This window comes from Crassostrea angulata, chromosome 5 (assembly GCF_025612915.1).
Source record: "Crassostrea angulata isolate pt1a10 chromosome 5, ASM2561291v2, whole genome shotgun sequence".
Classification (NCBI taxonomy): domain Eukaryota; kingdom Metazoa; phylum Mollusca; class Bivalvia; order Ostreida; family Ostreidae; genus Magallana; species Magallana angulata.
In genome coordinates, this window is record NC_069115.1 from 3575933 (window position 1) to 3590888 (window position 14956).

General features: G+C 37.0%; 2 protein-coding genes across 5 annotated transcripts in view; one reads left to right on the forward strand and one right to left on the reverse strand.

The window, feature by feature from the left end:
- LOC128183109 (E3 ubiquitin-protein ligase TRIM71-like) overlaps window positions 1-14956 on the reverse strand; it is a 116046-nt gene that overhangs the window by 88166 nt on the left and 12924 nt on the right. The gene's annotated exons all lie outside the window — the stretch shown is intronic.
- Window positions 1-14956, forward strand: part of LOC128183101 (midasin-like) — a 94580-nt gene that overhangs the window by 77325 nt on the left and 2299 nt on the right. For 3 of the 4 annotated variants that reach the window (XM_052851960.1, XM_052851962.1, XM_052851963.1), the window contains 21 exons: window positions 246-437; window positions 1007-1077; window positions 2792-3237; window positions 3446-3534; window positions 3660-3887; window positions 4150-4287; window positions 4655-4927; window positions 5029-5208; window positions 5348-5486; window positions 5713-5822; window positions 5973-6086; window positions 6239-6412; window positions 9436-9531; window positions 11250-11357; window positions 11781-11984; window positions 12303-12521; window positions 12975-13058; window positions 13579-13694; window positions 13959-14133; window positions 14309-14382; window positions 14600-14714. In XM_052851960.1, the coding sequence (XP_052707920.1) occupies window positions 246-437; window positions 1007-1077; window positions 2792-3237; window positions 3446-3534; window positions 3660-3887; window positions 4150-4287; window positions 4655-4927; window positions 5029-5208; window positions 5348-5486; window positions 5713-5822; window positions 5973-6086; window positions 6239-6412; window positions 9436-9531; window positions 11250-11357; window positions 11781-11984; window positions 12303-12521; window positions 12975-13058; window positions 13579-13694; window positions 13959-14133; window positions 14309-14382; window positions 14600-14714 (3345 nt within the window). The remainder of the gene's footprint in view (window positions 1-245; window positions 438-1006; window positions 1078-2791; window positions 3238-3445; window positions 3535-3659; window positions 3888-4149; window positions 4288-4654; window positions 4928-5028; window positions 5209-5347; window positions 5487-5712; window positions 5823-5972; window positions 6087-6238; window positions 6413-9435; window positions 9532-11249; window positions 11358-11780; window positions 11985-12302; window positions 12522-12974; window positions 13059-13578; window positions 13695-13958; window positions 14134-14308; window positions 14383-14599; window positions 14715-14956) is intronic. The other variant, XM_052851961.1, reaches the window with a different exon arrangement.

Here is a 14956-nt window from a genome sequence, read left to right on the forward strand (position 1 = left end):
TCTTGCATTTCCAAACTCTGCTTTCCATGTGATGTTTGTCTTCTCCTGTGGTAGTGTTGTACAGTATGTGACTGCTCCAACAATTGTCATTCTGCTAATGGAGAATATCATTCAATAAACAAGATGAAAGTCTGATGAGCTGAGCATGGTTTTGATGATTAAATTCTCAGAATGTTTATTAACTTGTTTCTCTTTTCATTTCTGACATGTTATTGTTGTCAAGTTTCTCTTGCTTATGTTTCCAGGACTCGCTGTCCTCTCTCCTGGTCAGTCTGAAGGAGGGGCTCACTCAGGTCAAGGTCACTCTACAGTGTTGCCCCCGTCAACAGGAAAAAACAACCCACTATCCGTCTCCTTTTCCTAGACATCAGTTGTCTGGTGCAGCACTAATGACTCACGGAGACGAGAAATGGACAGACTGCTCGGCCAAAATTCAGGTCAGTGGTGGATCAAGAAATTAAGAAGATTACTGTATTAATACTAACTTTTATTTGCATTTGCAAGAGCCTTATTGTTGTGAATATTTCTAGCCACGAACCAGTCCTTGTCATATGATCGTAATTACAGAACATATGTGGATAAGGCTTGGTCACAGGGTTGTCTCTAAGACCCAGGAGGTGGGGAATTTCCCCGCCTAAAGTGACTTAATTACCCGGCTATTATTGCATTTCAAACACAATCTAGCTATAAGCTAGACCTCCAGATCCCCTTCTACTTTTTTATTTCTCCCTTCTACTTCAAGTTTTAGAGACAACCCTGCTTGGTCACGAAAATTAGTTGCCCCATACCAGTTTCACTTGGATTAATTTCAAAATAAAGTTGTCGAAAGTAAAAGTTGGTTTACAGTATTTAGTTTAATTTAAAGATTTCAGACTGTGTAACAAAATATGTTGAGGATGTTAATTTGTGTGTATGCATGGGGTTCCCATGGTATCTATGAAAGTTGAGCCACTACAAATATTTTACCTTATAAGACTTCATGTTGAGGATTTTTTTGTGGTTATAGGCTCTACAAGAGAAGACTAGCGAGCTGTATGACAGGACGTTTCCTCTCTCCAAGAAACCATTGATTACATGGTAAGTCTGATCAGACCTGTTTAAAGCTGACATGAATTCATAAAAGCATTTGGTCGCCATATTAGTTTCGATCGCTCCTCTACTGCCACTGGGGTATATATACCGGTTGAGAAAGTTACGGTCGGTTGCTTTCCGATCGTGGCATTCACGTTGCACGGACTTCTAAATGCATGAACTACACATTGTAGTAAAATGTAGTTACGGTAATAAAGAATAAAGAAAACAACAGTCAATGAAATACAAAATATATTTATTCTTTAAAAGGATGTTCAAGGTATCTGTATTTTTTTGCACAGACAGTGCTGCCTTACTTAGCATGCACATTGAACATGTGTGTCGTTCATACAGAGTGCATAACGTCTGCATCTTTTTGAAAACCTGGCGACGCTACATCCAACACAGTAGCTAAATGATAGTAAATCCAAGAAAGTAACAATGTTTCTATCCGTTCCTACAAAAACTCCCCGTTTATAAAATCCATGCGATAATTGACATTGCTCTATCTGCCACAGTGTGTGGTTTGCGCATGTGCGATGTTATAACATACACAGGAAAATGGTCTACAATTATCGAGGAATTTCTGAAGTATCTGCGCTTGGATTTCAGTATGTCTTTTTTCGTCGTTTATTGGATATATCTTGCGAGTGAAGTGGTTGTCATATTATTTTTTTTCAAAACGCGTTTTTACAAGTCTTTTCGTCCAAGGTAACGTCTTCGGGTGATTCCTGAATGCGGTGAAGCATGACGAGGGCTCTCGGCCTTATATAGGGGGTGTGTAGCAATGAGCAGAACAATAGAAATGGACAACTAATATGGCGGTAGTCGGAGATAAAAGGGAAATAATGCGTATTTATGAATTCATGTCAGCTTTAAGGAGGGTCACTATACCTTCAGTTTGAGAAAATAGTTTCCCAGATCGGCAGAAAAATGACTTGATTAGACCACGTAAAATTAATTTTTAGATTCTCATCCTGATTTCCAAAAAATACGGGGCGGGTGGGCGGATTTTATTTATTATAAATATTTTTTTTTTTTTTTTAAACCACCCTTTTCACCGTTCATGTTCTAGAAAAAACAACTATATTCTTTTAAAATGGTTAATGCTTATATGTGATGATTTTTAATTAATATACACATACCTGTGAAAGAAATACAGTTGAAAACAATAAAAGGGAATATATTTAAGATATTTTCATATATTTAAGATATTTTCATAGAAAAAATATCATTTTTTAGTGATAAAAGTTCACAGGAACAAAAACAAATTTCTTACGGAGATTTAAAATGGGAAATGTTTACATCATTCTTTTCTCCATTTGGAACTCGCATGGAATACCTCACACTATTTTTCAACGTTATCATCCAGGCTTATTAATGGCTGATGCAATGCCAAATCCCCATAGATTTTCTTTTCTGGATGTGTATTGAAATCTGAAGGGATGGGGGGGGGGGGTGGCATTCAAAACAGATTATCTGGGCATTTTTCATACTAGTGGATGAACGTTGTTTGAGCACAAAGATATTTAATTAATTTTTATCGAAATATCAAGCAAACATTGATGGAAGTAAAAAGTCAGGACAGAGTTTAATCAAGTAGGTTGATACAAACAATTTTACAAAACATTCAATTATTGCCATCTTGTGATGAAGGACTGAGTGAAGTGATGAGAGAGGATTGTTGTTTTTCACTCTATTTTATGTCTTGTTTTTACAGGAACGACTGCGACAATATGCACTCAGTGTACAAAGACTTATTGGAAGGAGTGGTCAGTCTGACAGAGATAGAAGAACTCTTTTGTGATAGAGGAGAGAAATGTCTTCCATCATTTATGGATACTGTAAGGTACATGAGACAGGAAGTGGAGGTCAAAAGTCAACAGTTCACAGGGTGGTTCAACGCCAGCAGACATCAAATGACTGAGGAGTTATCCTATATGGAGAAAAAACACAAGACCAGGCGTGGTAGAATCCGATCAATGAAATCACAAGTTGATGAAGAGGGAGCTGGGAACAAGCCGGAGACATACCAGGGGAGGGTGGAGAGTCTGATTGCAGCCCTGTTACTGAGTGTACAAACCCTCACAAAGAGTCACCCCACCTCTAACTCTGGAGGAGGTCAGGGTAAAAGGAGTCATTCCATCCCTGGAGATGAGGATATTGGTAAGTGGTGCCTACACGACATTGATTGTACTATGCTTGCATACTTTAATACTGTAGTCGGTAGACAAAATGCGCTGCTTTGACTGTTTGCTTCCATTGAATGTGTGGCCCCCTTGATGATGTGTTATTAATGGATATCAAGCTGCAGTGACAAGGACATTCCACATAATGACCAAGCTTTACGATGGGTATGGGGTTTTTTTTGCAGAGGAAGGTGAGACAATGTTGGAGGGCCATCTAGTGGCTCATGTCTATGAGAAATTAAAGGGGGATAAGCAGTGTCTAGAACTCAACAAGGTATTTACCACCTTTGATTTAAAATTAGTCTGTGAAAAAAAAACCACACACTTCATACAATTTACATGTTTGCAGCCATTTTCTGATGATAGTGCATTATTTATCACAGACTTTCATTTTGTTAGATTACTCAGTCCCTTCAGAGCTTGATCACTGAAGTCCTTGACCTCACTGAAAGTGGTTCAAGGTCAGATGTGCTGACCCTTGTCCAGATTCTGGGGCAGTGTCAGGCATTAGTACAACAGTACCGAGTGATGTTGGAGTACTACCTGCTGCAGTACTTGGCCGAGATTCGGGTCACTGGGAAACTCCTCTCTGTCCTCCTGGCCGTCTTCACTGAACTCACCTCCAAGGTAAACATACCCTCAATCTATCGGCATTGTGATTTTTATCATGTTTTGGTGTTTTTATTTTTTACAGATTGATTTGAATGCAGTTTAGTGAATCAACCATTAGACATTATATTGTACAAATGGATCTTACTTTTAAGCATTGCTATGTTGAACAGTTAGATCTGACCCACAAGTTTTACATCTGATGTTGACCGTCATATGGTACCATGAATCTGTTTTATCCCTGTCCTCTATCCTATGTAACCTGATCTTTATCTTTCAGGGTTTCTGTGTCCCGGCCGAGTTTGAAGATGAGGTGGCGGGAGAAGGAGCCACAGATTTTGAGGATATTGAGGGTGGAGGACTTGGTCAAGGTGAAGGGGTCAAGGACGTTAGTGACCAGATTGAAAATGAGGACCAGGTAGGTTAAATTATCTTCTCAAAATTTATGCAGAAGTAGTAAGCCATAGAGCACAACATTGGATTGTCTGGTTATTTTGCTGAATGTCATGGACCAGTGAGTTTCGAATATGGGCTAGGATTTTTTGTAAGAGAACTGGCCTTTTGGCATCTTATTTTTCAAAATCTTTTCCATATGTATGCATATAAGTCCTGTGGAGCTAAAAGTTCTACATTGAACGGTAAAAACTAAGTTGATAGCCCTAATGACATGGGAAAAGAAACAGACATTTCTACACTTCATACTGGTATTCTGTATTAAAGATCTATGTGATTCAATTAAATATGAAGAGAAGGTTTTATCTGACAGAGTAAGTTGTGTTTAACAGCTGGATGAGGCCAGGAAAGCAGGAGAAGATTCCAAAGAGGACCCGGCCCAGCAGCCCGATGTCAGGTCTGAGGAGAACGCCATCGAGATGTCGGACGACTTTGAGGGCAGAGTTCAGGACCTAGAGGCAGCGGACCAGGAGGAAAGGTCGGATGGAGAGGAAGAGAGGGAGGAGGAATTGGATAAACAGATGGGAGAAGTGGACGGGGATGACACAGATAAGCTGGATGAACAGATGTGGGGCAGTGATGAGGAACAGGGAGAGGAGCAGGGGGTAAGGTCATAGACAACTCGGAGGGTCAGAGTTCACCGAGTCTTCTTTTGAGGACTTTTTTTTTTTTATAATAATTAGTACAAATTTAATCTTATTAATAGGATAAAGAGGAATTCGGTCCTGGATCACAACAAGAAGAAAGAAGTGAATTGGTTGCCAAGGATGACAATCCAGACAAATCCGAGTCAGGTGATAAGCCAGAGAAGCAGACGACAGATGAAAACGAGGCTGAGGAAGATGAGGACAAGCAGACTTCCAGAGAACAGGAACAAATTGATGAGGTCAGTCTTAGATCTTGTTCAGAATTGAGGAAAGGGTGACAACATAATGAAATACTTAATGAAATTCTTTATAAGCTAGCAGATTGAAAAACAAGATTTATGAGAAATAAGAATAATGATTACATTTAAAAATTTTCAGTCAGAGTATGATGATGACAGAATTGACCCTCACCATGGCAGCCAGGAGCCAGAGGAAGCCCCTGACAACATGGACCTCCCCGATGATCTGAAGCTGGATGAGGAAGAGGCTGGGGTCACAGAGGAGGAACAAGGTCAAGGTCAGATCTTTTAAGAAAACAAAAGACCATAATATTTTTAAGGATCATTTTTTTCAAAAGTATTTTGTTGAAAGCAAAAAATTCATTTGAATGTTAATGTTTCTATAAATAATAAGAGGCTTCAAATTTGTCTATCATATTAATAAACAGGTGTGTATTGGGGTGTTCTCAGTTTTGAATATTGTTATTGAGTTGATGATGTTATGTAAAGTATATGATTGTTCAGATGAGACACCCACAGAACCCCCTGGTGGTGACACAGAGATGCCAGACGACAAGGGAGATAACAATGATCCAGGACAGATGGAGGAGGAGGAGGAGGAGGAAACTCTCCCAGTCAGTGGATAGAGAGAGAGAGAGAGAGAGAGAGAGAGAGAGAGAGAGAGAGAGAGAGAGAGAGAGAGAGAGACTTTGATATTTTATAATAACTAGGGGAGAGAGAAGTTGTGGAGAGATATATGAACTACATGTATTTGTAATATTCAGGAAGTTGAGCAAGACCTATCTGAAGAAAAGGACACCCAGTCAAAAGAAGAACCAGATAAGGGTCAGGAGACCAGATCTGAGGATGGAGAGGGGGATCCAGGATTTTCTGCCCAGGTAATTATTACAGCATAATTGGTAGTTTTTTGTAAAGAAAAAAATGTGCATGTACCCTGAATAATCATTGCAAGGATTCAGAATACAGGTTCAGGTCACACAATGAACTAGAGCCAAAGTTTACTTGTTAATGAGCCTTAATTGATATCTAGCAGAATGATGCTCCAGAAATCAATGAGGCGGAACAGGACGAAAGTCCGGCCGATACTGACGACAAACCTCAGGCCACAGAGAATTATGGGAAGACTTCTCACAGTTCAGAGGATGTGGAGCACTCAGAGTCAGCCCAGGATCAGGGCGGAGAGGCGGACAATGAACAGAAAGAGGTCAGGGGGAAATCTATCAATATGCAATGATACAAAAATATCGGGAATAGTAAGAAAGTGTAATAGTTACTGTATGATACAGAGGAAACAGTGAAGGAAATCTTGGTACTGTACAATCAGGTAAAAAAAAAATCAGGAATGAGTAGAGGTTGTAATAATGTTAAGAATTAGCAATAAAGGATTCTGTAGATTCCTTATTTTACGCAAGAATGTGTACTTAATTCCAGGATTTCTGCTGTTTGTATCAAATCGAGAATTTGAAAGCACCAATTTTTAGCTCACCTGAGCTAAAGGCTCAAGTGAGCTTTTCTGATCACAATTTGTCCGTTGTCTGTCGTTGTCGTCGTTGTAAACTTTTCACATTTTCATCTTCTTCTCAAGAACCACTGGGCAGATTTCAACCAAATTTGGCACAAAGCACCACAAGGTGAAGGGGATTCAAGTTTGTTCAAATGAAGGGCCACACCCTCTTTAAAGGGGAGATAATTGAGAATTATTGAAAAATTGTTGGTATTTTTCAAAAATCTTCTTCTCAAAAATTATTCAGCCTGAAAAGCTTAAACTTGTGTGGAGGCATCATCAGGTAGTGTAGATTCAAGTTTGTTCAAATCATGGTCCCCGGGGGTAGGGAGGGGCCACAATTGGGGGATCAATTTTTACATATTAGGAATATATAGAGAAAATCTTTAAAAATCTTTTTCTCAAAAACTATTGGGCCAGAAAAGCTCAATTTAAAATGGGAGCATCCTCAGGTAGTGTAGATTCAAGTTTGTTCAAATCATGATCCCCGGGAGTAGGGTGGGGCCACAATTGGGGGATCAATTTTTACATATTAGGAATATATAGAGAAAATCTTTAAAAATCTTTTTCTCAAAAACTATTGGGCCAGGAAAGCTCAACTTTGAGTGGAAGCATCCTCAGATAGTGTAGATTCAAGTTTCTTCAAATCATGGTCCCCGGGGGTAGGGAGGGGCCACAATTGGGGGATCAATTTTTACATAGGAATATATAGAGAAAATCTTTAAAAATCTTCTTCTCAAAAACTATTGGGCCAGGAAAGCTCAACTTTGAGTGGAAGCATCCTCAGATAGTGTTGATTCAAGTTTGTTCAAATCATGGTCCCCTGGGGTAGGGAGGGGCCACAATAGGGGGATCAAGTTTTACATACATGTAGGAATATATAGAGAACATCTTTAAAAATCTTCTTCTCAAAAACTATAAGGCCAGAAAAGCTCAAATTAAAATGGGAGCATCCTCAGGTAGTGTAGATTCAAGATTGTTCAAATCATGGTCCCCTGGGGTAGGGTGGGGCCACAATTGGGGGATCAAGTTTTACATAGGAATATATAGAAAAAATCTTTAAAAATCTTTTTCTAAAAACTATTAGGCCAGGAAAGCTCAACTTTGAGTGGAAGCATCCTCAGATAGTGTAGATTCAAGTTTGTTCAAATCATGGTCCCCGGGAGTAGGGTGGGGCCACAATAAGGGGATAATATTTTACATAGGAATATATAGAAAAATCTTTAAAAATCTTCTTCTCAAAAACTATAAGGCCAGAAAAGCTCAAATTAAAATGGAAGCATCCTCAGGTAGTGTAGATTCAAGTTTGATCAAATCATAGTCCCCGGGGGTAGGAGGGGCCACAATTAGGGGATCAATTTTTACATAGGAATATATAGAGAAAATCTTTAAAAATCTTCTTCTCAAAATCTATTAGACCAGAAAAGCTCAAATTAAAATGGAAGCATCCTCAGGAAGTGTAGATTCTAGTTTGTTCAAATCATGGTCCCCGAGGTAGGGTGGGGCCACAAGTTTGGGATAAATTTTTATATAGGAATATATAGAGAAAATCTTTTAAAAAATTTCTTTTTAAAAACTATTTGGCCAAGAAAGCTCAAATTGGCGTGTAACCATACTCAGATAATGTAGATTCAAGTTTGTTCAAATCATGGTCCCTGGGGGTAGGGCGGGGCCACAATGGGGGATAAATTTTTATATATAGAGAAAATCTTTAAAAGTCTGCTTCTCAAAACTATTAGGCCAGGAAAGCCCAAATTTGAGTGGAAGCATCCCCAGATCATATAGATTCAAGTTTGTTTAAATAATAGTCCAGGGGTAGGGTGAGGCCACAATGGGGGATGAATTTTTACTTAGGAATATATAGAGAAAATCTTTAAAAATCTTCTTTTTAAAGACTATTTGGCCAGAAAAGCTTAAACTTGTTTAGAGGAATCCTCGGGTAGTGTAAATTCAAGTTTGCAAAATCACAGTCCCTAGTGGTAGGGCGGGACTGTGATGGCGGTTTGAATTTTTACATAGGAATATATAGAGAAAATCTTTAAAAATATTCTTGGAAAGTTTCGGTCCAAAACTCAGTACTTATTGTGAAAGCACAGGTCATGCAGATTTAAGTTTAATGAAACCATGATTCCCTAGAGAAAAGTGGGGCCACGGAAGGGGGGGGGGGGGTTATATAGGAATAGAGAAAAATCTTCTTACAGGTACAACAACAAAAGGGGCTTGGTATTTACCAAAAAATAAGAGGTGGATAAATTTTTTTTAGCAAGATCTACTGTACTCAGTTGTCAAGATATTTTGATACAGTTATGCTAATCTGATCAGAATTAAGGCAATTGTTGCTTAGGTGAGCGATGTGGCCCCTGGGCCTCTTGTTTGTTATAATTTCATACTGGTTAAAATTGTCTGAAAAAAAGCGAGATGGATTTTAGGCAAAAAATTACTGTCAAACTTCTATTAAGCAGTCACCTGCGGGAGGCACCCAAAGTGACCTCTTCAGAGAGGTGACCTTTGAATAGAGACTTGTGAATTTGCCAACATCAAATACCTCATTAAAACAATTATCACAATAAAACAATAATGTATCAAAATGATAGATAAAGTTAATGATTAAATGTTTTTATAGTATCTATTATATTTACAAATAAGTACAAATACATAACAATGCATAACAATGTCTGTGTATATGTGATATAGTTAATATATATACTAATTGTTAATTGCAGAGTGATGGGACAGGCACGTCTAATTCAGAGGTACAGGAGGGTCACGAAGGTCAAAATTCAAAGGTTGCTCCATCATCATCCAGCCAAGCCCAGAAAGTAAGACACATATATATTATTATAACAGTAACGATCCAAATGGTGGAATTAATGTATCATCAGATTGAGTTGAGTTTGATGATCTGCGTTACTGCTATGAACATGATAATTTTTTTATATACCCTTCAATTTTTAAGGGTCATGGTCATGATTTTGGTCAAATTCTATTTTTCTGTTTTTATTATTTACAATGCTTTAGGAATGTATTTTTAATGATCATGTGAAATTTGGGTGCCAGTCGATGAGTTTTAAGCAAGATACAGGGCTCACAATTCTTAGTCATGTAAACAAGGCTCGTGCCCTGTTTTTGTTTACATAGGTTCAATATACATTGTACCAATAAAAATCTTTTTCAAGCTGATTTGTCTATCCGCAGCAATGTTAAGGCGTCCCGATGCTAAAATACGGCTGGAAAACGATATTTTTTTAATCATCGTAAAAATACTTTGACCGGGAGTATTTCTTAAAATCTATGATACATTTATTGACACCGATGTTAAACATTACATTTGATGCATTTTTGTGACGTCATATGTACTTTGTAATCACGTGACGGGCGAATCCTAATAATGCGTATGATCTATATAAATCGCATCGGCGCAGGTGATTAATGACATTAAATCATACATATTTTTAATAAAAATCCTTTGTTAAGTCATATACTTTGAAGTTCTTGCTTGGGAAAGAAATAGACATTTCGTTTATGGAAGATATTGTTGAAACATTCCACAAAATCATCAAAATAATGCACATTTTTACTAATCAAATGCGATTTACAAAAAAAATGGGGTAAATCAGTAGGTTTCCCAAGCACGATTCACATTAGTACTTATATTCTCAACCAATATTACGTAAAATATTATAAAATTGTGTTGATCTTTCACCTGCGTCAAGCTGGTTTTACATGCATTAAAATTTCTTCATTCAGTAGTTTACACGTATCAGGGAGAGTCTCCAAACCACTAGTTTATAAATAGTCTTTTACTTAAAACAAAGCTTAAAAACTGCCGATTATTTGATACTGATTTTTAATATGAATGAATTCTGTACGTCTAGCATTAACGGCAGCATCTATGTAAAGAAAACGAGCGGTTTTATACTGGTTTGATATAATTCCATTTTAACGTTAAGAGACATTCCCTGAGAACTATCGACAGGAATGCAGATCGTGACGTCAAAGCTAATTATGACGTCAAATCGTATGAAGTACAGACAAGTGACTTTCTACATATCGCTGTAAAATCCATCGGGAAGCCTTAACATGTCCGCGTCGTCTTATTCATTTTAAGCATAAATAAACAGTTCCTAACGATTAACGCATGCATTTGAAGTCTAAAACTGGAATTTTTACTTCAACATTCAAAATGTAAACAAAAGCTTTGTTTACATATAAGCGAAGAATTTTAAGTGCTATAACTCGCTTACAACACAACAAATGACACTCAAATTTTGGTTGCCTGTTAAAAATGCCTTACTGAAGCATTGCAAACATTAAAATCGAAAAAAAGATTTTTTACCAGAATCGTGACCATGCCCCTTTAAGGTATGAAAAAACTAAACTGTCTTTTATTTTTTGTGTATCAGTATAAGAAAAGAGTAGTGTGGATAAATAATACCACTGTGGTTTACATGTGCTGACAGAAAGTTCATTTTTAAATTAAGTTGATTAAAAAAAGGATTTTTTAATAAGCAACTTGACTGAAATGTGTTGTGTTTAGCCTGCTAAAAGAAAAGCTGGGCAGTCGAGTGAAGACAGAAGTCTAGGATCCAGGGAAAACCAGTTTAAAAAACTGAAAACCATCGAAGAGTCTTCATCCAAAGAACAGGTACCCTGCCATTGTCCCAAGTTTTAGAAGGTCATTGCTCATGTTGAATGTACAGAAATCATTGAACAAAAGTCTGTTGTCACATTAATCCTAGCTTAGCTGCTTATGATGTCTTGTCATCACACTATTTGAACAATTTTTTTTTTTTTGTGTAGTCAATATATGAAATCAAATATTCATCAAAGTTAGATATATATGACATCAAAATTTATTGAGTAACCACTGACTATTCATTAAGAAAGGGGTTCTTGAAACTTTGAATTTTAAAATTTCACAAAAACTATGGCTAACAGATAGTAATGGAAACATAACAATGATTCTAGAAGATTATCCATCGATTCAAAATGTAAAAAAAAAAACGAAGTATTTTACAAAAATTCAGGGTATTTTGAGGATGCTATAGATGCAAAAATTATATACTAGGATGAAGAAAAGGATGAATCGACAAAGAAGGAATCGCAGCTGTATGAACACATCAAGGATGCCACGTCAACACATGATGCTCAGGTGATAGACGTTGCCACAGAGATCCAGCAGGTGGAGCAAGCCATGCCAGACTCGGGGGCAGATCAAGAGAGTGGAGAGGTGGAAGATGACAGCGATGATGTGGAGATGAAGGAGGAAGAGGTAAAACAGAGACTGAACATAGCTCATATCCAGGAGATAGCTAGGGTTTTTCTGGGGTATTTTGTTATGCACTACTGGTTATAAAAATACTTTCATGCAGTATGCTTTAATTTGACAAAGATTAATTGTATGATTAAGCGACTTTGTCCCTATTGAACTGATTCTGTTGTAATGTTTTCTTTTTATCATAAATGCATAAAACAATAATTACATGATTGATCAGTAAGTAAAGTTTATTATATACAATCATGTATTTATTTTTTAAATACTGTCTTGTAGTCGTGATTTGAATTGATAAATTTATTAATAACTGAACAGAAAACAGAGGATATAGTAGATAAGCTATCATCATTGACAAACTCTAAAGAAAAACAAAAAAAGAAAGTGGAGGGAATGAAAGAAGAAGAGACGGAAGAAAACTTGAAGGAGGCGGTGAAGTATCAGACGGAGGGTGTTGCCATGGAGACACTAGGGGCTGCTCGGGGACCAGAGTCTACAATTCACACCTCACTGGAGAACCTTCACCTCGATGTCAAGGTCAGGTCACAGAGCATGCTCACTGCATCCTCCATCCACTGTATGCTAAAGTCTTCCATCATTACACCACAGACTGATAATCTTAACACCTTCACCTTACTGTGTTAATTTAAGGATCACCATATCAGTGATTTATTGAGTTTATTCTCAAGACTGAATCTTATAATGAATGTAACTTATTTAAGTTTATCTAATATTTTATTATAAACATGATAAAAATATAAGAATATTATGAATGCTGCTAAATGTGGTAGAGTATTAGATGTTTCAATTTTGTATATATTACCTTGAATAATGTAGAACTATGTCATTGACTATACATTTACTACATATGCATGCAGGGAAAGTGTTTGTATTGTTCAACTCATTTAGTACCAAAACCATATTAGGTGAAATAGAATATGTTTACATTTACTGTGATTCTGTTGGTAACATCATTACTGCCTGTTTCAGGGTTCTGACTTAGAAAGACTGAGATCTGAGTTAGAGGAACACTTGTCCTCATTTTGTAACGTGGACAATCCAACTCCAGAGGCGGTAAGTATATAACTGATGCCTGTTCCAATGACCTCTTGAAAGTCAATATTGCCCTCTAATGTAAAATCCTGTCAGAGATTATCAACCAGAGTCCAGTTTTAACATAGATTTTGATTTTCTTGCTTTTGAACTCTGTATTTAGATGTCACACAGTGGCATCTGAAACATTTTCATTTCTAAGTGAACGAAACTCTCACTGACAAGGATTTTTCTTATATTGATTGAATTCTATTGCCATCCAGACTTTGAATGAATAAATTATAAAACTTATCATAATGATATCATGAAGTACCACTCTTTCTTCCTGAAATAATTGTTTCAAATCATTAATTTATCAAGTATTCTTTTATTAGTAACTATGTTTGTTATTTGATAAGACTTGATTGAACAGTTAATATTCAATAACTTTCTTATCAAATACCATTTTGTTCCTCTTTTTGAATATTGATATAATAACCAACATCAACATGTCAATTTCCTGCAGATATTGTTAGATTTTGTTTTATTCCAATTAATCTAGGAGGCGCTAGCGTCAGAGGCGTGGCACCAGTATGAGGCTCTGACCTCCGCCCTGTCCCAGGAGCTCTGTGAACAACTAAGGCTGGTCCTGGAACCCTCCCAGGCCACCAAACTCAGGTAAATATATGTCTCTATACTCAGGTAAATATGTCACCAAACTCAGGTAAAAATATGTCACTATAAAGCTCAGGTAAAATATGTCACCAAGCTCAGGTAAATATATGTCACCAAACTCAGGTAAATATATAATAGGTTTGATGTACAGACGCACATTATTTAATTTGTCTGCTCACCTGACGGCAGTTATTGACATGACGTCAAAAAAAAATCAATTAATGATATAATAATTGTTGTTGTGTTGTAATTGTTGTTGTGTTGTAGGGGAGACTACAGAACAGGGAAAAGGCTGAACATGAGGAAGGTGATTCCGTATATCGCCAGTCAGTTCCGCAAGGACAAGATCTGGCTCCGTCGCACCAAACCCAGCAAGCGACAGTACCAGATCATGCTGGCCATAGACGACTCCTCTAGCATGGTGGACAACCACTCCAAACAGGTCAGGCCACACAACAGAAATCTGTTGACTTCATTGCTTTCTGTTGACATTATTATCATGATTAATATTCATATAGTTTACAAATATTGCTTTGTTTCAATTTTTGTACTGTATCTATTCTAAGAAATGTATTTTACACTTGTGTTGATATCCATGATTATGTTGTTTGTTTTAGCTGGCCTATGAATCCCTAGCATTGATATCTAATGCTTTGACCTTATTAGAAGCTGGGGAGCTCTGTATTTGCAGGTAAATAGACTTCTCAGAATGTTGTTTTTTCAGTCATCATCTGTTCATACACCAGGTAATAACTTTGGATAATGATATATGTTCAAACTGATCTTGAACCTGAACTAATTTCTGTCTTCAGTGTGAACAGTTTCAGTAAAAGTGTTCATGTTCTGTTCACTGAACAGGTCACACAGATATTGAACCCGGATTAATTTCATGTTATCTGTGTTCACAGTTTCGGTGAATCGGTTCGTGTTCTACACCCGTTCAATGAACAGTTCAGCAGTCACTCGGGGTCCAGGCTCCTACAGCAGTTCACATTTGAACAGAAGAAAACAAAAGTAGCCCAGGTAAGGGACTCAATATATGAAGTTCTCGATTTTTAAATAGCAGTGTTAAGGTTGCAGTAGCGGGTAAAGTAAATTTTTTCTGCAATGATCGCTACCTTCATAACTCACATGAATAATCAAAGAAATCATGTTATTGTTTATATTAACATCTTTCTTTTAACTAATTAATGAATTGATTATGAAAAGTAAGTAAAATTCACTAAAATAACATATTAGTACGTTTGCTAAAAGAAACAGCCAAA